The 26,964-nt window shown below is 38.3% G+C and overlaps 1 protein-coding gene across 1 annotated transcript in view; it reads right to left on the bottom strand.

Moving 5' to 3' along the window:
- The window catches only part of Itgbl1 (integrin subunit beta like 1), a 220,040-nt gene that overhangs the window by 115,652 nt on the left and 77,424 nt on the right, over window positions 1–26,964 (bottom strand). The window contains exons 3-4 of the mRNA XM_047552368.1: window positions 10,983–11,129; window positions 2,739–2,861 (exon numbers count right to left, since the gene is read on the bottom strand). Coding sequence (XP_047408324.1) covers window positions 2,739–2,861; window positions 10,983–11,129 — 270 coding nt within the window. The remainder of the gene's footprint in view (window positions 1–2,738; window positions 2,862–10,982; window positions 11,130–26,964) is intronic.

Below are 26,964 nucleotides of genomic sequence, written 5' to 3' on the forward strand. Positions count from 1 at the left end.
TTTTCCGACAGCCAAAAGGACAGAGGACCCATGGAAAACTGACTAGGGAGCAATTGTTCAACCTCTTCAAAGCATATTTTTCATTCTAACACATGGCATCTCCAGTCAATGACAAAAGCATTAGTAGGGCCTGTGAAACTCCCACAAAAGGTGGGAAACACAGAAGAATATTCTGGTCTCCAGTATCATTGGTGTTTAGCAAATGAGACTTCCATCAAACAGATGTACGTTCAAGAGATGGAGAAAGATGAAGAAAAAAAGCAATATGAAAAGAGAGGGATACAGAGAAGAAGTGGACTCAAGAGTAATGCCATTTCTTATCTAAATGAGTTAGCTGATAAATCCATAGAAACCTACTAAACCCATAGACAATGGCCATTTCTACAACACTTTCTAATATTCAATTTGATCCCTTAGACAAATACAAAGGATATTAAATGATTTAAGAAGCATCAGAATATAGTGTTTCTACATTTTTTTTATTAACTGAGAGATATCTATATGTGCACACAATGAAATCACATTTACTGCTGTATCACAAACCTCAGGTACTTGAGGATTATACTACAAAAAAGCATGATTGCATCCATTGCTCTTCTTAGGAATCAAGTTTTCAAAACTCTATCAACCTCTTAGGATTATAGAAATTACTAGCTGTGTAATATCATGAAATTATCACATATGTTACTATATATATGTATACTATGTAAGGGTAACCATAATACTAGCAAAGAATCATAAAGGTATTTAATATATACCCACATTCTTTATATATATAATATATTTATATATTATATATATATGTATATATATTTATATATAAAATTCAGTTCTGAATTAGGGTTTTATTAAGAAATCATGATGATAGGGTGAATAAGAATTCAGAAATCATGTAAAGCTATACCTGTCTGAGAGAGGTAATATTAAACAGATGTTCATATAAGTCAAAACATTGTAACAATACACATTGGGACTACTGATATATGTAAGTTTCAGGACAACACATATTCCGTGCCATAAACTATCTGTGCTTTGTGTAAACTGATAGAGCAAGAGAATCTCTTTTCATATTGCTTCACGGATGGACTGTAGAATCGTCTCTCAACAGATTGGTTTCATTTGAACGACAAATGGAAAGACCTACCATCCTAGACAATGTCACCCCCAGAGGCTGTTTACTAGATTCTGGTTCTGTGGTCAGAGACTGCACCAGGAAATTGCCTATGTCCCAAACAAATGAAAATAATAAGCAGGAAGGATGAGAGTTAAACACTTCCTGTTGTGTTGTTTCAAGTTAAATTTGTGTATTTACACAAGCAAATGGACTGTTTTGGTGGTGTTTGTTGGAATACATTGGCCCTGAAGCACACTCCTTTCTTATTTTTTGATCTGTAGTAATTGGAAATCAAATACCAAGATGACAAATACATAATATTTTGGGGTAGAATTTTCTAGTTGTTCTAATTATTTTGGACTAAACCCTTTAGGGGAATTTTCTGAGAGACATCTAGATTAGGTCACTGGCTTGGAAAAATGAATTGAAGACATTTGTTTGTGTGGGTTTTTTTGTTTTGTTCTGTTTTAAATGCTGGTGGGTTGTGTGGCCAGGACAGCAGGGAGAAAGGACTGAACAAACCTAAAGCAGAGTGTCTGGAGGAAGCTATAGTGGGAACAGAAGCAACTGCAAGGGGGACAAGGGACGGTTTGCCACATGCTAGTGACGCTTTCTTGGGCCCTCCAGTGCTTCCTGGCCTTGTTTGATTCTTGTTCTCCCAGGGAAATGCTCTTCTAAAATCACTTTTTCCACATACAGGATTTCATGGATTGGAATCCTGAAATGGGTGTGAGTGAAATACAAGTTTCATAACAGAGGAAGAGTTTGCCCATCTGACGTGATTCTTGCTGCTCTCTGCGTCATGTTGTGCCAGTCAAGGCTGCACCTGGGAGCTCTGGGCACGACTATGGGTGGAAGGAGAAGAGAAGGAGGCTCTTCCCATGAGCTCCCAACTCTAAGGCACAAGGCCACTGTGAGCAGTGAGGGGTCAAGGCCATGCTTCAGAGTCAGTCAGACTGGAGTCTAAATTCTACCACGAATGGTGGGAAGACCATGGGTAAACTGTCTAACTTATCCAACTCCCAGTTTCCACATCTGACCCTGTGTATAGAAGTAACCCTTCCCTAGAGTGAAGCTCTGAGATACCACATGATGAATCTGAAGATGTGCTGCAGCACTACCACCAGGAAACCCATAAGAATGAGTGCAATAGGAAAACTGCTTGAAAAATGGTGCGTAGAGAAGTTTGCAGAAGACGTGACCTAAGTAGGTGGGGGCTGGTGACATTCTAGGCTAACAGCCTATTGAACTGCCATGTACTCAACAGGACATAAGACCACCTGAAGGTTTATGATTTAAAAACACAATGAAATTAAAATGTACAGTTAAAAGATAGGCTAAATGAATAATAGTGGCTAAGGTGGGGGGAGGGGGATGGCATCCCACTAAAACTACTTCAGAGCCCTGCAGATGGCCCACTGCCATAATGATGTGGCTGTCTTCCAGGGACAATCAAGTTTCACATTTAAAAAGCATTAGCTCACTCTAAATGCTTTAGGCTAACTCTCTTCTGTGTTGTCCAAATAAGCAGGTTCAAAATGAAACAGTACAATGGAGCAGAAACATGTGAAGATAAAAGTACAATAAAGTTACTTTAATTAATTTCTACAGTTAATATACATACCTCCACATATCTCTTCTGTTTCATCATCTATGCATTCTCTGTCATCACACTCACAGAATTTACCATACACAAGTCCACTTCCATCTGAATCGTCACACTTACACCTGCCACAGTGACATGTACCTAAACCGTTAAAACAAAGAAAGACTGTTTATTATATGTATGTAAGTTATAGCTAATGAAGTTCTGTCTTGTTTCTTTCAAGTGAATAGACAAGTCAAGTCAATTTGGTATTCCAATTTTGTATTTCTGTGGTTACAATGAGGTAGAGAATAAGCTATTCCTTTTTGAGATTGTCACGGCACAGTAATTACATTTTATGTCATGCAGCTATTATTATTGACCTCTAATAGTTTAATGAATGTAATTTGACCTCTCTAGTGCAGAGTTTCTCCCTTCAACTGATGCATAAATGAGTATCTTCTGATTACACCTGGGTCTGAAGTGAACTAAAGCAGAAAATTTGAAACACTGTGAGGAAAGTAACTTTGCTTATCTTTCTCACCAGTATTTATTCAATGCTTTGCATAATGTTTGAACATACTATTTATGTAATGATATTTTTATAATTAATTTCTTATCAAATGCATGCATGAAAAGCATATACATCTCTGATAAGTTCATATCCTCAGCATTAACTTATACCTTTGTTCTTAATGACAATAAGACCCAGTGAGTTTTCTTAGGCATAGATTCCTGGAATGTCACAGAATCTCGAGGCAGCTCAGAGTGAGAGGCATTAAAATCATTTGGTCCACCACATTGTGATTCTGCAATTCTGAAGATTTGATTACATCCCCCAAGAATATTTAACTGACAGTAATATTACATTCATATGATACCAGAGATAGGATGTCTACTTAAGAAATGTTTACTTTAATATATATTCCATGTTTAATTGGTTCTCACAGCTATTACCAAATAGAATTAAGACTTTATCATCCATCAGATACCACACTAATTTCTGAAAATCCAACAGTTCAAGTCAGCCACAATCCTCCTCTCAGAGGTAGAAATCAATATGATAAAATAGATAAGTGCAAAGTGTTGCAAAAGCACATAGCAAGGGGATTTGGCTGAGACCTGGAGGTCAAAGGGAGAGTTCCCCAGGAGGTTGTGGAGAACTGAGAATCATTTTTAAAAATAGCTAAGAGAAGTGAATAGTGAAGAGGCTTGGTTCCAGCAAGAGATGATAGCAAAGGTTCAGCAGTAGAAGAGGATAAAAGATAGGAACAAACTGCACAGAACTTGAGTTTACAAAATGACATGAAAAGTGTATAAGGTAACAAAAGGGGTAGTGGATGGAAGTTGTATAGGTCATGCTAAAGAATTCCAAATTTAATCCAATAACACAAAGCCATAGGAGTCTCAGAAAGGGTTCTTGTGACCAGGTGTGCATTTATTCCAGGTACTCTGTGGTCACATGGAGAATACATTGAAATGAGTCAAAAGTGGGTACAAGGAAAAGGCAGTTATATTTGTCTGTAGGAAAGAAGGTAGACACTAGATGGAAAACAACAGTGAGTTTAGAAAGAAGCAAACATATTTGGGGAAACTGCAGGAGAAAGAGCACACAACATGCTGTAACTGATGGGGCATGAGAGTTGAATGATGGGGAGGAACCAAAGATGCTCTTTGCCTTGAGTGACAGGACATTAGCGATTCTGGATGTGGTGCACTGGGAAAGTGTGGGCTCCAGGTTGAGGTAGACACATAATTGAACTCGGGTTTTAATCCTCTCTGACTCTGCATTTTTTAGATCACTTTCATTTCTATCTTATTTGCAGATGAGCAAATAAGCTCTAGTTCCTAGAATTACTATGAAAACCAAGTGATAAATGTATTGCCTGATTATTTTCCTCAAACCATTGCTGTGTCTAGTCCACAGGATGCTTTTCAGAAAAATGTGAGTCCTTCTTCTCCCACTAAGGTATTAAGATATTCTTTCTATTCCAAATACTTTTTCCAGACTCACCTTATATTCATGGACCCTAACAATGCTTTTGTTTTTACATCTTCTGTATGATTCTAGGACCCAGATCACTTGCAATTTACTGGTTATCTATAAGAGTTTTTCTCTCACAAATGCCTAGAAATGATGATTATGCAGAATTTGACTTTGTTATTTTCTACCTTGAGAATGCTCATGTGAATTTGACTTTAATTAAACTTCATTTTCTTGGGTTTATTTCCTGAAAACTGTTTTAATTTATATAAAAGTTATTTGAAAATAAGTAGACTTTAAATTTTGGGGTGCATTATAATGACCCATAATGATGAGACTCGCTAGACCATATTTACACATGCACAGAACATAACTTGATCTCTTTCATTCCCCAGGGTCTTCCCTTTCCATCCACTCCCACTGCCCTTGATTTGTTTGCTCTACTCTACTTCTTTCCTGTCTATAATCGTTATTACTACTTTAAATAGTGCATTATAGTTCCATATGCATATATGTGGGGTTCATTTCAGTATATTTGAACATGGACATAGCATAATTTGGTTATTCCATTCCCCAGTATTTTCACATGCCCTCCCCTCCCCTCCCTCCATCACCTTCCTCTCTTTTGGTCCCCTTCTATTTTAGTGAGCTCCCCCTTGTTTTTAGTCCTTTCTAACCTCTCTGTGTAGCTTCCATGTATGAGAGAAAACATTGGACCTGTGGCTTTCTGAGTCTGCATTATTTCACTTAGCATGATGTTCTCCATCTAATGCTACAGTTCATGATGTTGCTTCAATCTAATTTTTCCTCTACCATCCTTCTTTTTTATTTTCACATTTATTCATGCATCCTCTCAGCCACCCACATATTTAGTCATTAAACTTTCTTGTGACTTATTATGTTACTGGTAGCGTACTCTAGGAGACAATAAGATTAATAGCATTAAATAAATCACAGACCAGGAATAAAATTATAATTGTAAAGATATACACATATATATCATGCATAATCATATATCATAAAGTTATATGCCATATATATGTATATATACTATATATATATAATCTCCAGAAGATGGATGACACAAAATCATCTGCAACAGATTTGTGGTGAATGCTATACAGAAATGATAAACCTCAGTTTGGCTGTGAAGAAGGGAGGCACAGAGAAGGAGTCAGTTCTTGAGTTGGCACCTGATATATGGATAGAATTCCAACAAGTGAAGATGGAGAACAGATTTTGAGGTGGAGGAAAATGCCTAGCGTAGGGAATAAGGATGGAAATAAAGAATCTGACTTGAGTTTGGGGAAAGGTAGGCTGAATGCAGACAGTAGAGACCAAGGTTAAGGATTTAAGATTATCCGCTAGAATATCAGGAGTGCGCTGTGCTTTGGGAGCAGAGAGTAACTTGGTCAGGACTCTGTATGCAGAAGGTGTCCTTTTGTCTATTTTTTATTGGTGTCCACCCCACCCCTGACAGGTGGAAAGAAACAGCCTCTGCCTCTGAATTCTGCAACTCCTCACTGATGTCCCCCACCAGCAGGCTCACTCTCATCCACACGTGTGAACCATTCCTGGCTGGTGTGGGAAGTTTACAATAGCTCAGAGACTTCCTGTTTCACCCATCCAGCAGAATTCACAACTGAGCCTCCAAGACATGGCATATGGACGCCCAGGCAAAAGTGCCAGACTCCCGTGTTCAGGCTGTGTCATGCTGCTTCTCTTTCTTGGTTGCCAGTTAACTCACTCTAGGATTGGTCTCCTGCTTTACACCAGATTATTTTAGCTCTGGTTTTTCATGCAGCCTATTATAGCTGACTCTCTCTAAGATGACTTACCAGACTTGACACCAGTCCACATCCCTGTGCCAAGGTGAGGAGCCTCACCTCGCTCCACACATTATCACCTTTCTGGGATCCTCACAGAGTTAGCATCTAGGACTCTTTGGTCCCCAATCCATCTCATCCTGCCCTTCAGCTCTATGCCTGATCCATCTACTTCCTCTTCCCCTTCTGCTCCAAGCTACTTCTAGAGGACCACATTGTGATAAGAAATGGAAAGATCACTGGAGAGAGCCTTTAGGCTAATGCAGTTTTCTGAAAGTGGTCTGAACTGGGCTCCTGGAAGATATTAGAAGAAAGGTGAGAATGAGATTGCTGAAGTAAATAGGAAGAACTTAGATACTGAGATGAAAGTGTGAAGGAGAAGATTCAATATAACATTGAGCATAAACTCACCCTTTGGACCAGCAATCTCACTCCTGATCATTTACCCTGAAGATGCACTTTCACAAATATGGAAATACACATGGACCAAACAATTCCATGCATTACTATTTGCAATTTGAAAATATTGAAAACTCCAGATGCCAAAGCAAAAGCACAGGAGACTGAATAAGTCATGTCACATTCAGATAATTCAGTACTACGGTTTTGAAAAAAGAATGAGAAAGATTTCTATGAACTGATATGGAATGAATTCCAGGATATAATGTGGAATGGCAAAGGCAGATTGCAGAAGAACATAGTGTGCTTCTTTTGTAGGGGGGGAAAAAGAAAAAAAAAAAAAACAGTCATATATCTATCACTACAAAAAAGAAACACACGTACAGGAAAAGTAGAAAGCAATGATGCTGATTCCCTATGATGCTGAGGGTAAGCAAGAGGACAGCGATGATTCTCTGAGTGCTCTTCTGCACACTTGTGAATCTTGGAAGTGTGTTCTTTGTTCTGTGCATTATAAAATATCATTACATTTATGAACAAAGGGAAGGGAGGGGAAAAAACTAAAACTGAAAACAATACGAGCTAAAGATGCCCACTTGTACTTTAACTGACTATCATAACCACACTAACATGGAGAAAATAAAAGGAATCCAAGGAACTTATGAACATGGTGTTTGATGACATACCCTAATCTTGGACATGATTAGGGCTAAATTAGGGTGGGTACATTGGAAAAAAATTCCGGTTGTTTTTGGTAGATTTTTTTGGTATAAGTGTGTATATGAAGCAGTTCTACAAACAATTGCAGGTGAAGCATAGAATTGAGAAAACCAGATACAAATTGTGGTATATGAAAATCTAGAATGGGGAAAACAAGAAATTACCCATGGGAATGGACTGGAATTGAATGTATTGGTGTAAAACCATGATTTCTTACACACATACATGAGCATTGTATGTATGCTTACAGGTATGTGTATGGAAATTCATGCATGTAATCATGTGTATGTACATGCAGGTGTTTACTAGTGTTCAAGTAAATTAGAGAAACCGTCTGAAGAATCCCTGATCCTGAGCAGATAAAACCAGTTAGGCCTCATGAGTGACCTCAACCTTATTTGATTGGCAAAAATGTGTGAACTTACTTTGTACAGGGGAAAAAAAAATTAAATAACATATTCATATATCTATTTATCTCTACAAAAAGAAATACATGATGTGTATTGAGCTATTTCTTATAAATACCAACATTTGGGAAAAAAAAGAACAGAACTCAAGCTCAACCACTTAGAAACAACCAGCAAACGTATTGTCATTGTATAACCAGGGTCTTCCAATGGGATAGACCAAAAAGGCAAACTTACAACTGAAACCAATCAAATCTTTCCTTTGCTTTACCTGTGTGTTGGTCCTGTCGAAGCCTCCCACTTGCATTCTCTCAGTGAAGCTTCTGAACCACCTCTGTTTTGGAGATGCCCAAATAATGAATCATTCTCTGAGCAAATAAACTCAAAACTGTATTGTGCCTCACTCTACCTTTTTGAAACTAGCATGCTCATTAAGGAAAGAGCCAAGAAACAAATACACTCCAATATAAATAAACTTCCTTAGGGATCACAACTTTTTATGTCAACATTTTTCTTCATTAAAAAAGAACCAGGGTTCTTTGGAGAAATGACTGATTCCAAAGCTGTGGCAAGGACTATTGTATATACCAAAAAGTAAAAATTAGTACAGGCGAAACAAAATAAAACAAAAACAACAGAGTCAGATCACAAAAGACACAAAAGCTAGCCTGAGAAGGTTTAAGTATCTAATCTGCAACAATCTATGCACAGGAATATGAAAGTGAAAGACAAACCATTGAAATCACAGGAGTTGTTATTCTAAACTGGTAATAAATTCTATGTAAATAAAATGCTGAATAACTGGTAAGAGAGGACTGTCATTTGTGGAAGAATTTAAGGTGTCAACTGAAAAATATGGAAGGTTGGAATTCAGAGATTATCATTTTCCAATCATCCTCACAAACACTCAATAAGGGAGTCTTAATTTTAATGAAGAGTGGGGTATTTGCTTGCTTCAAAGTTTTGTTTTGTTTTGTTTTGTTTCCCATAGTCGGGTCATGCATTATGAAAAGGGTAAATCAGTGATAAAAACAGTGATAACAGGTTGTGACATCAGACATCATCTTGACGGGTTGATCAGAAGTGAGCCCCGCCACAACACCAGCAGATGGACATCACCCACTTCATGAAACATCCTAAGAACAAAAGTCATCTATCTGTTATTTCAGCTAAGAATGTATAGCAGCAATCTAATCACAAGGAGGCCTCAGACAAGTTCAGAGTGAGTAACATTTTTTTTAAAAAAGAAAAAGATGTTGGGACAGTTTTCCTCAAGATTGTCCATGCTATAAAACCAAAGTTAATAGAAACTGTCCAGATTAAAGGAAGCTAAAGAAAGATAAAAACTAAATATAACACTGTCCCTAGATTAGATCCTGCAGGAAGCAAATATTATAAAGGACTTTGTTGAATCAATTGACAAAACTGAACTGTGGATGGTAGGTTATGTAAAAGTATTGTATTTTTAAATTATATATTTCAAAGGTTTAAAAAAAAGGAGAGATATAGATATTTTAGAAATGTCTTATATTTTATCAATATTTTATCATCTATCAAAGCCATTCTGTATGTTTTCTCCTTTAAGATATGTTAATGTGAATCATGTTCCTTGATGTTAAAACATTCCTAGACTAGCCCTCACATGGTTAGGATGCATTTTAATACCTGAATCTGATATGCAAATCCATAATGAATATAGTAAAACACAGATAATTTAGAAAGCCAACTCCCAATCCTTATTAAAAAGTTTGAAAGAATGACTGTTTTCAGGATAAAAGGGGCTACGGGTTGTGTGGGGTGCATGAGTGGGTATTGTTGGGTGTTAGGAGTCAGAGGCAGAGAAATCCTACTAAGAGAAAAGAAGCTGATGTGTTGAGAAGCAGGGAGGGGGCATGCACACAGGTGACATGACTGCTCAGACCACTTGTCCTGGTCCCTGATGGATCCTCTGGCACCTCGTGCTGGGCGTGGCCCTAATTCCTGCGAGCAGAACACCCTTACTGAGCTTCCTCTCCACCAAGCAATCTGTCCCAATCAGCTCTGATTGCAGAAGGGCCCTGCCAGTAATGCAAGCTTCAGCGGGGAAGGTATTTGTTCAGCTGGTCAAATCCTCGCCCTTAGCATGGAGAACACAGGCTCAGGCCCCTAGATGGGCATTAGGATCACCTCTGGAGCTTAACGACCCACTGAAGTCGAGCCACAGCCCACCGAAGCAGAACCTCTGGGGTAGGGCATGGGCACTGACTGACATTTGTCACTTACCCTCTGGGTTTCTCATGGTCTACCACAGTTGAGGAAAAACAACTTTCAGGCTCCACACACCCACATATTAAGAGTATTTAATTACAGCAACACTAGCTAAATACCATTCCAACTAAACTGCAGCTGTTTTGTTTTATATGGTTTGATTAATTAATTTTTATAGTTTCTCTGCCATAGTCTAAGAAATATTTTTAAATGACTCCTATGAAATATAAAAATATTTTGGTCAAACAAAAAATCTTGCTGCCATTATATTCTTCAATGTGCTTATCTGAACCATCTATCAAATTAAAAGCATTTGATTTTATTTGATGCCAAGGTATAAATTCAAGGCACCCTTGATCTGTGGCAAAAAAAATTTTTAAGTTGGTTACATAAATCCTTTCATAAGATTTAATCCAGTAATCCAAATCATCGCTCCCAACTTACATAAGATGTGGCTGGGGGTTGTTGCTGGGGGTTGATGCTCTAAGGAGGCATCCGAAACAACTGGAAAGCACTAGACTTGCCAATCTCAGCAAGATGACATTTTCTCCCCATTGATTTATCTAAATTTCACTTCCAAAAAGAATACTCAAAAGCAGTCTCACTCAGTTTCAACATTTCTCCACACCTACATATTTCGATTAAAAAAAACAAGATTTGATCGCTTCACTTCAGAATTTTCACAGGACAGAACTCTTACCTGCATTAGAACAGATGACATCTTGAGAATTCTTGCACATTTGGTTGCTTTTTTTCTTTGTCAGGTCACACTTGGTTGGGTACTGGCAAGCGTCCCCAGACCATCCTGCGTCACATCTGCACTTGCCGCAGTCACACGTACCATGGCCTGAGGATTTAACAACATCCAGTGAGACTCCAACTGTCTTCCCACGGAAACCACCATTGTAACAAAAACTCTTGAGGGTGCCATCAGTTCAAGGTTGAGCTATAATAAATTGAAACACACATATCTCTGAGAGGCTGAGGGGTAATGCTATTATCTATAGGGTAATGCAATATGAGAATTTTATCTCAATCAGTTTTGATAAATGATCGTATAAGCCTTTATTTAATTTATAGAGAGATCAAGGTAATACATCAGAAATCTAATAAACCACATGGTCAAAAACTTTCACAATGAAAACATAAAAATCCACTTAGCACCACAAAATTTGAGACAAAGCCTAGTAGGAATTATTTCTATGTAAATATATTTCATAATGCATAAAACCACAAACTCTGAATGGGAAACCTTACGTGAAGCTCCATTAAACTAAACTCTGGTCCTATAGTTTAACATGGAATGAAATTTTATGGATGCATTAAATAACACCATGGGATAAGATTTATATACACAAGTAAATCCTTTTTAATGAGGAAATTTGGTTCAATAATCAAAGGCAGAAGAGCATCTACTCCATAGAAGTTTTCCAGTCCTTAGTGCTATCATCAGCCATTATCCTGCTTTTAGGCAATGTCAGTTACATAGCTGTGATCCTCAGCTTTCTTAAAAGCCTTGCTTGGTGGAGCTTGTAGATGTTTTTATGGACTCTACATTAGCCTGACCTAAGTACAAAACACCTATAATACTTGGCTCTTGTCCTCAAAGAACTTTAAAACTTCAAAGTTAAGGCTGAGAGCTAAAGAAGCTGGTGTTACAATTGGCCAGAAGTGTTTGTCACCTCAAGAGCAGTACAATCTATGACCTATAGAAGTAAGATGGAGACTTTCTGAACAATCTGGTCCTTGGGAGTTAGGCAGGGTTGGAATGGGTTGTAAGGAGAGAATGCTTATATTACTCAAAATCCTAATACCATGTCTAAATGTCTAAAATTCAAAGATCTCAAGGAATGAATGGATCATTGATTTGGTGCAACAGTCAGTCATTTGTTGTGGCAGGCAGAACCATAGGATGAGGTGTAGGTGATTGGTCAGAATAGAAGGCTCAGAAGCTTCCTGTCTGGGTACATTCAACAGAGCCGGAATTGGATTGGCTATGAGTTTAAAACCATGTGTTCTAACCCATGTAAATGTTTTTATTTCTGTTACATTTGTCAAATTAATTATTCTATTTTGCAAAGTCCCATAAGCACCTATTTCGTTATACTCACTACAATTTGACTCTGTAAGTTGATTATATCATTTTCATTCCTGTTTGATCTCACACAATACTGTCAGTCCTGGTTAACTTGGTGTCATTTGTAAGCACAAGTGATCCTGCCTGTCAACCATCCAATCTATTTGTAAAGGGATTGATCCAAAGTCTTGAAATGGCTAAGCCTCTTTTGGTAAATTAAGTATCTTGGAAACTGTACTGACTCCTTTGTAACATTAATGTGTTAGGTTGAATCACATGATATTGCCAATTTTGTCAATTGAGTATCAGATATTTCTTAGGGCTCATTCCAATGAAAGGGCTTCATGTCAATAGTGAAGAAAAACAGAAATGTTTTAGAAGATAAATGAGTATGATATGAATGATTTGCTGACGCAAGGATAAAAGATTATTCAGTTCTTCTTTTATGTTGGTTGGGCCAAAAATCTTAGATCTTAACCTAAGGTACCAATAGCAGAAATGGGTCAAAATTTAATAATTTTTTGTAAGTCAAAGATCACAGTTTTTTTTAAAGGGAGCAAGGATTAAAATGGGAGAGGAATAAGGAAAATGTTCAAAGGATAGGGAGAAACTCATTCATCTCAAACAGACCCAAAGAAGCATCAGTAGAGCAATATTCTAAGGTGCTTTTATTCCTCAGAGTCCAGAAGCCCAGTTTCACGAAACTCCCTCCATGTAAGATTCTAGGATAAAATTACCCTGGGAAAGAGTATTTCATGTGCATCATGATATATAATGGCACAATGAAGACCCTCCAATGTCCTGTCCTGATAATGCTATTTTTTTACTAAGGGCCCCCTTCCCTCATGAATAGAGTTAGCATCTTGGGGACATGCTCAGACCCACCCTGGGTCTGGTAGTGTGTTCTCAGCACTTCCTTTAACATCTGCTCAAACATGCCAGTTGATGTAAGAAAGGTTACTGCCTTCATATTCTTTCTCAACTCCATGCCAAGTAAAAACCTCTTTGATTCATTTCTCCCCATTTAGGAAAGCTAACAGAATAGAAATTGATTTTTGACTGTCAACAATTATCAGATAATAGGCTATGTACCCTTATTTGGAGGTAAATATATTATTTTTTCTTAGAAAATAGTCTTCAGACCACTTTTATTATTTTTTCCAGATTAGTAAGAGCTTCGACAGACCTCAGGGGATTGGGCTGCTATATTTTATCGTGCCGAGGTAATCTCCATTACAGTGTCCATAATATGGCTTCAGAAAAAGACCCCATTTTTCAAAATAATTTATCCCTTATATATTAGTTTCCTGGGACTGCCATAACAAGGTACCACCAACTTGGTGACTTAAAGCAGCAGAAATCTATTTTCTCACAGTTCTGAAGGTCAGAAGCCAGAAAGCAAGGTGTCAGCAGGGTGGTTCCTCCTACAGGGTGGTTCTGAGGGAGAACCTGTTCCATGCCTTTCTACCTGGTGGTTGCCAGCACTCCTGACATTGTGTGGCTGAGAAGGCCACTCCAGACCCTGTCTCAGACCCCCATGCCCCCTCCTCTGTGTCTATGCCTTCACCTCAATATAAACACAGAGGGCACTGGACTTGGATCCTCCCTACTCCAGCAGGACCTCACCTTAACGGGATTATATCTTAAAGACCCTATTTCCAGACAGGGTCATATTAACAGGCACGGGTACAAGGTACATATGACCTTATGGGGAGTGTGTTCAGCCCACAACAGTTGTGAATAGAGATCCGTACTTTTCTCTTTCCTAATCCAAACTCAGGTGAAAGGTGGATCACTGTTTTCTTAAGATCTGGAGCAATTGGCCGGCCATGAATGGCAGCAAGCCCACCTGCCCCTTGCCTCTGCCCTACACAGGAAGGTCCTGAGAACCCACATGCACACCTAGGCACAGCTCCACTAGCCCAGGGCTCTGCCATCCCTCCCCTATATTCCTTCTATAGTGGTCTCTCCTTGCCCACTGCTCCAGTCTAGAGACCCACAGACCTGGGGGCAGGCCAAGTCTGGGAGTGTTTAGGATCTTTCAGGTGGGAAGTTCTCAGTTCCAGGCACCTCAGTGTAAGAGACAAGAGGTGACCATTTCCAGGGATCCAGGTGGCCACATTCCCTTGGTCTCTCAGACACCCCTGCCCCCACCATGGTAACAGAAAGCTGGAAGACCAGGCAGGAACCCTAAACTATGGGGCCCAGGTCAGGGCTTCTCCTACCCAGGTCTAAGGGTGGTCTCTGCTGATCCAGACCTACATCAAGTCCCAGCCAATAAAGGATTTTCCTGGCTGTCTGATCCATTCCAGCTGTTTCTTCCCCAGACAATTCAATTTCCACAACTAAGAAATGTGGTCTTAAAATGAACAGTGCAACGTGCTTGAGAATAAATCTGTTGACCTTCAGATAAGTTCCCAAGGAGTCAAGGGAAACCAAACACAAAACAAAACTGTCAGAGAAAAGCAAAATGACTTCCTCACCAAAGCAATGGGAACAAGGAGGTAAAAGACTATTTCTATGTTTACAGGGTTGTCAGTGGTCCAGCCCATCATGGGAAGGAAGTCAAGTCATGGTGGAGTATAAATGCAGCATTGTGATCACCTTTTCAGGTAAGAGGCCTGGCCCACTTTCTCTCAGGCATGCTAAGTCTTACTCCTCCACTGATAAAGGAAAGGTATTCCAACAGAATAATACAGGTTTTGTGATTCCTAAATAATCAATAATTGGCAGCTTTGCTATTACTTCCTTTTTTTAAAAACCAGGTAATGCCAAGGAACTAATCAACTCCAGTCAATGGTGAAAAATTCCTTAAAACAAAGCAAAGGAACAATGCAGGCACTTTTTATTTAGTTAGTTATGTTTTAGTACTGGGGATCAAAGCCAGGGATGCTTTGACACTAAGTTGTATCCCCAGCTCTTTTAATTTGCTATATTGAGACAGGGTCTCACTAAGGTGTGTAGGCCTTCACTAAGTTGCTGAGGTTGGCCTTGAAATTGCAATTTTCCTGTCTCGGCCTCTGGAGTTGCCAGCTTACAGGTGTGTGCCACAGTGCCCAGTATATACATTTTATTTCCAAACTAAAACAAACTGCTTTAAATAGGAAAGAAAGATTTTACCAGCATTGAAAAATTTTTAAATATCAACTCTTCACTTGCATATGATAACAAAAAAAATTGTAAATTCCTCTGCAAAATGTAAGAAAGAAAAAATAAAGATGAAAGGGATGGCACTTAACTCTGCCCTCCAAGCCTAATAGCATTTTGTATGAAAATAAAATTCCAGCCTAATGGGCTTATTAAATTAGCTATACATTTGTGGTCTCAAGTCCTCATGAAGTATTAAATAGGTGAAAAGAAGAAAACTAGCTAGTTAGGTAGACAGAAATAGGTAAACATGTAGATGGATAGAGACATAGATACAGAAATAGATGTAGATATATAAGTGTAAATATCAATAGATATGTATAAATGTATATATGTGTATATATAGGTGCAGATATATGTACATATATGTACACATGTACATATCCATGTATACATAATACACACACACACACATACACACACACACATACACACACACTTTTTTTGCAGTGCCTGGGACTGAACCCAGCCTCATGCATGTTAGGCAAACACTGTTCTATTGAGCTACATCCCCAGTACTAGATAGAGCTCCAAATGATGATATAGATGTAAATGTAGATGATGATGTAGATCTAGAAATAGATAGAGATATACAGTTACAGCTATGTCTCATGGAGATCTTGTTTAATGACAAACTACTCTTTGTCACACAATCCCAGTAACCACACATAAACTTCAGCATAACAAGGATGAAGAAATGGGAGTAGACTACCTCATGCACAGGCTGTAAGGAGGTTCAATGTCAGAAAACATTTTAAAATAATAATAAAACTGATTAAATGTCATTTTTTATTATTGACAATAATTTTATACAGTGTCAGTCATAAAATACTTCTCCCTGAAAAAAAAAAAAAAAACTCTGTTGGTTTAATTTCCAAATAATAGTTACTTTTCCAAATAATAGTTACTAACTACTGAGCTTAAATAAAGTATGTATTAATAAGCTACAAATTAGCACATTTGCATTATTTATTACCTAATAAGCATTGTCTACTAGAGGAAGTTAATTCTGAGCCCTCCAGTTTGCTAGTAGACCCCAATGCACTCACATTTGGCTGCTCACATTTGTTTAAACATGATTGTGAGATAATTTGGAACTCACAGGAGGGTTGCACACAGGGTAGAGATTTGCACAACCTCATCCAGACTCCCTGCTGCTAGCATCTCACACAATCATAGTACAATGATCAGGACCAAAAACTGAATATTGTCAATATTATCCACTACACTCCATAAGGCCATAGAAATACCCTGTTTCTCTTTAACATCTTCCCCATTGATTTTAGCGTTTATCAGTTGATCTCACCTGCAGCATTTATTGCTTTGGTATTCTAAGGGCAACTTTCTATTTCCTTCATCTCTTCAACATTTATTATTTTGAATTCTGTAAGGAATAAGGTGTCCCTTCCCTGCATTAACTTATTTTTTCCTCACTTTTATGGGTGTATTATATTTGTACATATTGATGAGATTTGTTGTTATATATTCATACATGCACACAATACAACAATATAATTTGACCAATACCACTCCCCAGCATTTGTTTATGAAATAATTTCTTGAAATCTGTATGTCTTTAGGGTATTATTTTATTTTGAATGTTATATTTCAACAATTTCATAATTTGTATTATAGCTCAATTTTCCCATCTTTGACCATTGAAAACTCCAGTTGGCTAGGTTGGTTCTTCTGGTTTTTCTAAGTGAACATAGAGAAATACAAGCAAAAGAAGATGCACATATTTGAGTACATTATTAATTTCTGATTTCATAAGATCCTTCCACTTATATTCTCCTTGCTTGAGTCTTAAAATTAGCCAACATTCTAAGGAACCCTGGCTCCTTTTATTTTTGAGCAGTATGTTGAAATATTAAAATCTGGGCACTAAATACTAAGATCTGAAAACTAGGTCTCCCTGGGACACCACTACTTCCAGACACTCTCAGAGTGAGTGAGGAGATACGTGCATACATGTTAACCCATACATACACATGTACCATCTATATTTATCTCTATACTGGTATTTGTGCGCTGCACACACACACAAGATAAAACACACACACATACCCAGATAAAAACAAAAATGCACAATTCATGCTAAGTCCTGCATCTCCCACCTGGTGGTATCCAGCCTTTCTTGTTTTTAACTTCTTTCTCCAACAGTGAGAACGTGGCTGTCATTAGCTACAGGATCTTTATTTGTTCATTTACTGGACACACAGAATAGTTTCAGAACTGCTTAGAAACAGACTGATTGACCAGAACACAGTGTTTGTGCACAGTTTTTGTGTGTGTGTTTAACTTTACAAAACATTGTTCTCCAAAGTTACTAAAAGCAGCTCTTTTTCTCCCCATCCCATCAATTTGGTTAGGGACTCCCCTGTAAGACACTTAAATTCATTTGACACCTTCTGTATTTCATCATGGATTCCACCCATGTGGTGGTGAATATTTTTTAAGTTTTACTCTCAGTACATTGACTCTATGTGGTGTCCAGCTCAATGGGCTTCGACAAATGAATGGAGTAGTATGTCCATCGGCACAGTTCTACAGAACACCGCCACCCAAAACTCACCTCCTGCTCCCTAGGACATGGTCTCCTTGCTGTCCCCAGTCCTTGTCCACTGCTCGTCTGTTTCTGTCTCTGTGGTTTAGACTATTTCACAATTTGTGTGAATGGAATTGTATAATAATGTAGACTCAGACTTGGCTTCATCCACTAGACAAAGTGCATTTGAGAGTCATCTCATGAAGGTGTGAATCAGTAAGACCTCACTCTGTTGTCTTCAATTGCTGACTCGTATCCTGCTATATGAACACAATAGTTCATCTATCCATTTTCAGGTTGAAGGATATGTCTGTTGGCCTGCAATGCTTCGTAACTGCTGATAAAGATACTACAAACAAGTGAGTTCCATTTTTATATGAACATACATTTTCATTTCTCTTGAGATGGGACTTCTGGATTACATGGGACATACACATACACTTTACTTTTAAAACAAAACTTCTAAATTGTTGTCCAGAGTGCCTGAAGCATGCATTTCAACCTGGAACACAGGAGAAACCAATTGTTCCACGTCCCCTCCACCACCTGGAATTGGGACCTTCCTCCTTTCCTTCCTTCTTCTCTTCCATTTTTCCTTTCTCTTTTTATATTTTAGTCATACTAATAGGTCTGAAGGGATAGCTCATTGTCATTTTAAGTGGCATTTTCCAATAACTAATATACTGAGCATCTTTTCATATACTTTTCTGCAATCAATATTTTGTCCATTTTTGTATTGACCTGGAGGTTTCTGTTTGTTTGTTTATTTCTATTAAATTTTTCAGGTTTTTATACATCTTGTATACAAGTTCACTCCCATTAATATGATTTGCAAATATTTTCTCCCAAGCTGTAGCTTTTGAGTCATTCTCTTTTTTTCTCCACATTTTTTATTGATACATTATATTTGTACATAGTAATATCTTTCGGAGCCTCCCGTTTTAGTCAGTTTTTGGCTGCTTTTTCACTGCTGTGACCAGCACAATTAAAGAGGAGGAAAAGTTTATTTGAGGGCTCATGGTTTCAGAGGTCTTAGTCCACAGAAGGCCAGCTCCATTCCTCAGGGCTTGAGGTAAGGCAGAACATCATGGTGGAAGAATGTGGCAGAGGGAAGCAGCTCACATCATCAGGAAGCAGAGAGAGAGAAGAGAGAGGGAGAGAGGGGGAGAGAGAGGGGGGGGGGGAGAGAGAGAGAGAGAGAGAGAGAGAGAGAGAGAGAGAGAGAGAGAGAGAGAGAGAGAGAATATCTCCACCCACTCTTCAGATACAAAATATATACCCAAAGTCATGCCCCAATTCCCACTTCCTCCAGCCACACCCCACCACTTCAGTTACCCCTCAGTTAATCCCTATCAAGGGATTAAAACACTGATTGGGTTAAGACTCTCACGATCCAGTCATTTCTCCTCTGAACCTTCTTGCACTGTCTCACATGTGCAAATCATTACACCTCCATACTGATTTCCATAGTGGTTGGACTAATTTGCAATTCCAGCAACAGTGTTCAAGTGTTCCCTTTTCTCCACCTTCTCTCCAGCACTGATGATTTGGATTCTTGATGACTGCCATTCTGAAGAGAGAATCTACATAATGGGAGAAAATCTTTGCTGGCTACTCTTCTGACTGAGGATTACTATCTAGAATATATAAAGAACTCGAAAACTTTTACACCAAAAAATCAAATAGACCAAATCAATAAATGGGCAAATGAATTGAACAGACACATCTGAAAAGAAGTAACACAAATGACTGACAAATATATGAAAAAACATTCAACATCATTAGCAATTAGAGAGGTGCAAATCAAAACTACACTGAGATCTGGGCTCACTCTGGCATTCTCTTTTAACAACATCTCTCAGAGAATAAAATGTTTTGATTTTAGTTAAATCCAATTGATCTTTAAAAACTGTTCTTTTTTTTATCTGTGTAAAGACTCTGTTTAATTCCAGGTTTATGCTTTTACCACTAACACACAGTCTTAGATACTATAATTTAGGGAAGTATAAAAATCAGATACCGTAAGACCTTCACCCTTTCAGCACTTTGTTATTAGCTTCCTTTTTTTTTCTTCCCCTGTTTTTTTCTTCCCTTTTGTTAGTTAGCATTATTATGATTCTATTTTACTTCCTCTTTTAACTATTTTAACATTTTGGATTTTAGTGTTGTCCTGGGGTTTATATGGATGCTCACTCCTTAATCATTCAGACTCTGCTTTCCAGAAACACTACACTACCTCAAGTATGGTGTTGTGAGGCTTAAAGTAGCAAGTCCCTGATTCCTCCCTCCCATCTTTTATGGTATTTTACTTTTGCATAAACACGCAGAAATTTTAGTGTAAATATACAACATGGCTGCTATTGGTTCTGCTTTAGACCATCCTCTTTTAAAGCAACTACAATTAAGCAAAACATGAATGTTGTTAACCTAACTTATTTCATTTCTGGTGCTCTTCATCTCTATGTGTAAATCCAAGTTTTGGTACAGTATCACACTCCTTTTGCTTAAAGAACTTCCTTTAGGTTTCTCTAGAGTAGGTCTCTTATAATGAACATACTCACAAAAATTCCTTTTGATTTTTTAAAATATGCTTTTTTGCTGGATATAATCATCAAAAATGTTGACTTTTTTTCAGCCTTGAAACATATCACTCCATTTTCCTCCTGTTTGCATGGTTTCTGACAAGAAATCTCTTATAATTATTATCTTTGTTTCTCTATATTTAATGGGTCTTTTCCTGTGACCCCCATCTAAGATATTGTTTGTGTCGCTCTCCATCCATTTGAATATGATAAATCTACCTATTGTCTGTGTGAGTTTGTTGTTATTTATCAATGCTGGGTTAATATTTATTTTTCTGTCCCTTCCCTCAAGTGCCATGGGTACTCACAGGTGCCCTAAGAACAACAGGGTTATTGCTAATTACCCAACATATGTGGGGTTTGGTTCTCCAGGGAAAAAGGCATCATGGGCCTGGAGCACCATCCTGGAGGGGCTGCCGTTCTCCCTGAGGTCTCACCTCCAAGGGTCACTTTTTTGAAGAACTTTCAAATCTCTTCTATGAAGTTCAGAGGGATTTGTAGAGAAATAACTGAAGAGGCTGTGGATTTCCTCAAATTCTAGAGCATGCAGGGGCCTCCTACTCATTCACCAGGGACACCTGCCTTCCACCAAATTTCCCATTATGTGTCTTAGGGCCTGGTTGAGTCTGCCCACGAAAGCCAGTGCTCATTTCTCATCTCTCTCCAACTGCACATTTGCCCCCAGATTTTGGACCAGTTGCTTTTCCTATGATTTCAGATCTTGGATGAGTTCAAGGACATGTGGGAATTTGCAGTTTACCCTACTTCTCTTCAATGCAAGAGTAGATGACACCTTCTAGCTCTCTAAACCTTACATGGAAACAAGGATCTTATGTTCACTTTGAGAGTAAGTTCACCAAGAGTGTGGAATTAGAGTTCACTTTCCCACATCCTACAATGCTACCTAGTTCTGCATTTAAGTGAAATGTGGGAAACAAACAATGACAGAACAGAGCTATAAATATAAAAATGGATAACTTGAGTTACTTCCAACCCTATGTCACTGTTATGGTTTGGATATATGGTTTCCCCCTAATCTCATGCGTGAGATAGTGCAGGAATGTTCAGAGGTGAAATGATCAGATTGTGAGAGTGGCAACCTAATCAGTGAATTGATCTACTGAATGGATTGATGAGTGGTAACTGTAGGCAGGCCAGCATGTCTGGAGGAGGTAGGTCACCAGGGGTGTGCCCCGGCAGATCATATCATCCCTGGCTCCTTAGACTCAAGCTCTCTCTGCTTCAGCTGCCATGAACCAAGCAGCTTCCCTCAGTCACTCTCTTCTGCCATGATATTCTGCTTCACCTCCGGTCCAGAGCTGTGGAGTAGGTCACCCATGAACAGAACCTGTGAGCCACAATAAACCTTTCTTGCTTTAAGTTGTTCTTGTCAGGTGTTGTAGTTACTGTGACACAAAACTGATAGTTACTCTTAATAACTACTCGGAATGCTTGTTTTAAACTTTAAAGCAGCATATACAGTAATTTTGGAGATAAGCACACATTTTTGTTCATGCACAAAGTATGTAACTGAATTTTAGTGATATGGTTAGACATTGAAATGCATTCTTATATTTTCATTGTTACTAGCTTTAAAATAAAGAACAAAGCAAGACAGTTATTACTGCACTCCTCACAGTTTCTTACTGACAAAATTTTTATCATACTGAGAAGAATGGATGATACAAATTCATGCTCTCCAGGTATCATAAATAAGTAAGGTGTACTGAAGCTGGAGTTACATGGTAACCTTGAAGCAGATGTTTAAATCTGAACACTTACTTGGTCCTGTCAGTTCAAGACCATTTGCTTTTATTCCAATGTGTAAATACCCAAAACCTGCATTGTGTCCTATGGTCCAGGGGATTCCAACATGCTTACTTAATAACAAATACTCTCAATTTTCTCCTACTCTTTTTGAGTCATTATGCATTCCCAGCCTTCTCTAAGGATAAGAAACACACTAAGGATTCTTATCTAAGGTTAAGAATTAACTATGCTACATCTAGAATTTTGTCTAATATTACAATCATTTCAGTTTGAGATAGAAACGTGGTCATTTCAAGATGGGGCACCAGTTCCTGACAGCTTCTCAAGCTAACAAAAAATGGTGTTTTAGGTGTTTCTGCTTTTCATTCTTGGGAACATTTTGATGTGAACAGTGGAAAAATTCTATGTAGGGTCTACTGACTAGAAATGAAAAGGTCTGGGTTTTAGTCTTGCCTGGACATTAACAAGCCATGTGATCTTGCTGAGGAAAATGGAAGAGTGAAGAAATGGAAACCAATAACCACTGGTTTCTGCTACTGTGATAAGTACTTTATGCAGGTTAATCTGTTTAATTTTCACAAATTAAGAGCCAGTGAGATGGATTTTGTTTTTCTATTTTGTAAATGAGAGTCTAGGGACCAGAGTTTGAGTGACTTACTCAGTTCACATAGCTTATGAACTCAAAAGCTCTGCTTTCCCCATTCTGGCCAATATTATTTGTTCAGCTTCAGAAGGCAATGGACCCGGAAGGACCCTTTGCTCTAGGAAAAGAGGTGGAGGAAGAGCTGTGGACTGCTGGCTTGATGGCACTGGTTTTGTTTGTGCCATTTCCTTTTGGAGCTGATGTCCAGAATTGTATTGTGCATAATCCTTCATGAAAGAACTCTTAACAGCAAAGTGATCAGACTTCTTTTACTATTTAAAATTAAATCATACTAAAACTGGTAGGTAAAAGAATTTAAAAATCCAGTCTCCTAAATTCTTTAGATCTTGCTGTGCTCATCTGCAAAATTAAGAGATTGGACTGAATTACCTCCAGATTCCATGCATTTGGAAAATCCCCTACTATAGTCCAATTTTTTTATTTTCCTCATAACAAAGCAAAGTAGTCTCTCCAACTGGAGCATACAATGTCATAATATAGGCAGTGGTGGCAGATAACAAGTAATTGTTATTTAGCCATATTTGCTACTAAAATTTATGGGATAGTTGAAACTCTATTTGTTATTCACAGCACCCTTTAAAATACTGTAGTCTCTCTTGATGTTTATTTATAATGTGGGTTTAACACTGCTAAAATTGGAGACTTAAAAATGGAAATTTTGGCAGTCTGAGATTGAAGGATAAAATATACATGATAGTAAAGCAGGACACAATACTTTGGCTGAACTTAGGTAATAAATTTCATAAAGTCATATTTATAATAATGTATCAAGTTCACACAAGAATTATACAAACACACAAAATACAAACACACAAGAATTAGTTCAGGGTTTCAGAGAACCCTGAACTAGTTAGATGCTAGTACAGATTCTGCCACTACTAGCTTTGTGAGCTTTAGCAGGTTGTAATAAATCTTTTAATTCTTCTGGCCCCATTATTTTAGGGAACTGGGGATCTGGTAAAATAAAAAGGTATATATGAGTTCAGTGTTTCTCGTGGGATGAAGGGAATTGTCTCTGTAAGGAAGTGTTAGAATGATCCTCCCTGACCCTGTTTCATCCACACGAACCCCAAGAAGCAGTGCCCCTCACTACCTGAGAATCCATGGTGATAAGAAAGAGTGCTATGTCCATGACTCAGGAGTTTGAGTTGAGATTGGTACGGGGGCAGGCAGGGGATCACTTGCCTCCTTCTGTCACCCAGTTAATTATCAGAAATATTGACAGGGATTCCTTCACTTTCTTTGGCAATGAAAACAGTTCTCGCTTCCTTGGTGTTATGATTTGGATGTGAGGTATCCCTCAAAAGCTCATGTATGAGACAATGTAAGAAGGTGTAGGGAGAAATGATTGGGTTGTAAGAGTCTTAACACAGTCAGTGAATTAATCCCCAGATAGGGACTAACTGAGTGGTAACTGAAGGTGGGTAGGATGTGGCTGGAGGAAGTGGACATTGGGGCATGGCTTTGGGGTATATATTTGTATCTGGACTATCTCTCTCTGCTTCCTGATCCTCATGTGAGCTGCTTCCCTCCACTACACTCTTCTGCCATGATGTTTTGCCTCACCTTGAGCCCCAAGGAGTGGAGCTTGCTGTCTATGAATTGAGATCTCTGAAACTATAAGCCCCCAAATAAACTTTTCCTTCTCTACAATTGTGCTGGTTGGGTCCTTTAGTCACAGCAGAGAAAAAACCGACTAAAACACTTGGTTTCTCCCTTGGCCTTGTATCTTCTGTTAGGGCATTTTATTTAAGACTATTAATATCAAGCACACCAGATGACAGAGCTACTCAAGGTTTAGAAATGTAATATCCACCCATAGTATGCATTCATCAATAGTCAAATGTAGTCAAACTGGAATCTAAGAATCTCACTGTCCTGACCAAGGTTAGCAAAATCCACCTTTACTAAAGAAAAGATGAAGCTCCACAATCACTACTGATTCCCTCCTCACTATGGGCAAGTACATGTGCCGAGGAATATGCATGTGTGTGAATATGTGTATGTGTTCAATTCATATATGCATTCATACATATATGTCAGCATACACATATGAGAATTAGCAAGACTATAAATTTTGTCTTTTAATATAGATACCAAAACTGAAAGCCCTGGGTGTTGAGATGTTACACAGCATAACTTCTAATGCTGATGATTTTTATCAGAAGTGTTTGTTATGTGCATCTTCAATAAACATTAACAGCATTCATCATCTAACACTCATACATTGCCAGTGGGAATGCAAAATGGTGCAATCTGTATGGAAAGCAGTATATGGATTCCTTAGAAAACTTGGAATGGTACCACCATTTGACCCAGTTATCCAACTCCTCGATTTATACCCAAAGGATTTAAAATCAACATACTACAGTGATGGAGTCACATCAATGTTTATAGCAACTCAATTCACCATAGCTAAAATATGGAACCAACCTAGATGCTCTTCAATAGGTGAATGAATAAGGAAAATGTGGTGTATATGTATATATATAATGGAATATTACTCAGCTTCAAAGAAGAATGAAATTATGGCACTTGATGGTAAAATGAATAGAGTTAGAGAATATCATGCTAAGCGAAATAAGTCAAACTCAGAAAACCAAAGGCCAAATGTTTTCTCTGATATGCAGATGCTAATTCACAATGGAGAGGGATAGGAAGAATAGTTACTTTATATTAGGTAGAGGGAAGTGGAGGGAGGGGAAGGGGTATGGGGGTAGGAATGATAATAGAATGAAACAGACATTATTACCTTATGTACATATATAACTGCATGACCGACGTGATCTACAATATGTAAAATCAGAAAATGGAGAGATTACAATCCATTTATGTAGGATCTATCAAAATGTATAAATGTACTCTACTGTCATGTACAACTAATTAAAACAAAAAAATTTAATCAACCACTGCATTCTTTATCTTCAGTCCTACTGGTTTCCTATAGAGTGAACTCTGCACATGTCCTTTCCTCACTCCCAGTATGGAACTGTATATCACCGTGGCGCCATTCTGGGCTCAGAGCTTCAGAGTATGAACTCAGTGACAGGCTGTGATCAAAATCCACTTCCACATTGTGCTGCTGGGTAACTTTGAGCAAATATTTAATCTCTCATATTAGTTTCCTGCCAAAACAGAGTATCACAAACTGGGTATTTGCAAACACCAGAAATGTTCTATTCTGGAGCTGAGATATCCAGAATGAAGGTGACTGCAGAGCCATGGTCCCCTAAGACTCAGACTACTTTCTTATCTCTTAGCTCCTGGTGCAATCCTTGGTGTTCCTTGGTTTGCAGATGCATCACTCAGATCTCTGCCTCTGTCACCACATGGCCTTCTCACCAAGACTATCTGTGACTCTTCCCTTGTAAGGACACCGTCATATTGGATCAAGGGCCAACCCTACTCTGGTATCGCCTCATCTTGAGGAATTAGATCTGCAATGCCCTGTTTCCATCCAGCTGTTACCATCTCTGCCGAAAGCACCTGGAGAACAGCTTGCCTGAACACAACTGTCCCGATGATCACAATCCTAAACTTAAAAGAAGAAGCAATTTTGCAGAATAAAAAAAATGGGTATCAAGTGTAAATTCTGAACCATGTTTTTCCTTCTCTCATGGCAAGTGTGTGCATGCCCACATGCACACACACACACACACACACACACACACACGCAATCTGATCAACTACAAAATGGGCTTCTGGGTTACAGAGTCATGACATTTTCCTGGAGGAGGTCTACGCCGTTTCACAAAGGTAATAGGCAAATACAGTCTCCAAAATTAATTCAATAATCACTTGAGGCTGGATAACAATTTAAAGACTCTGGTGCTAGTCAGTGTGCAAAAAGATATAAGTGCATTTAAAGACACTTATAGATGTATGTTTGTGTGT

This window comes from Sciurus carolinensis, chromosome 5 (genome assembly GCF_902686445.1).
Source record: "Sciurus carolinensis chromosome 5, mSciCar1.2, whole genome shotgun sequence".
Taxonomy (NCBI): domain Eukaryota; kingdom Metazoa; phylum Chordata; class Mammalia; order Rodentia; family Sciuridae; genus Sciurus; species Sciurus carolinensis.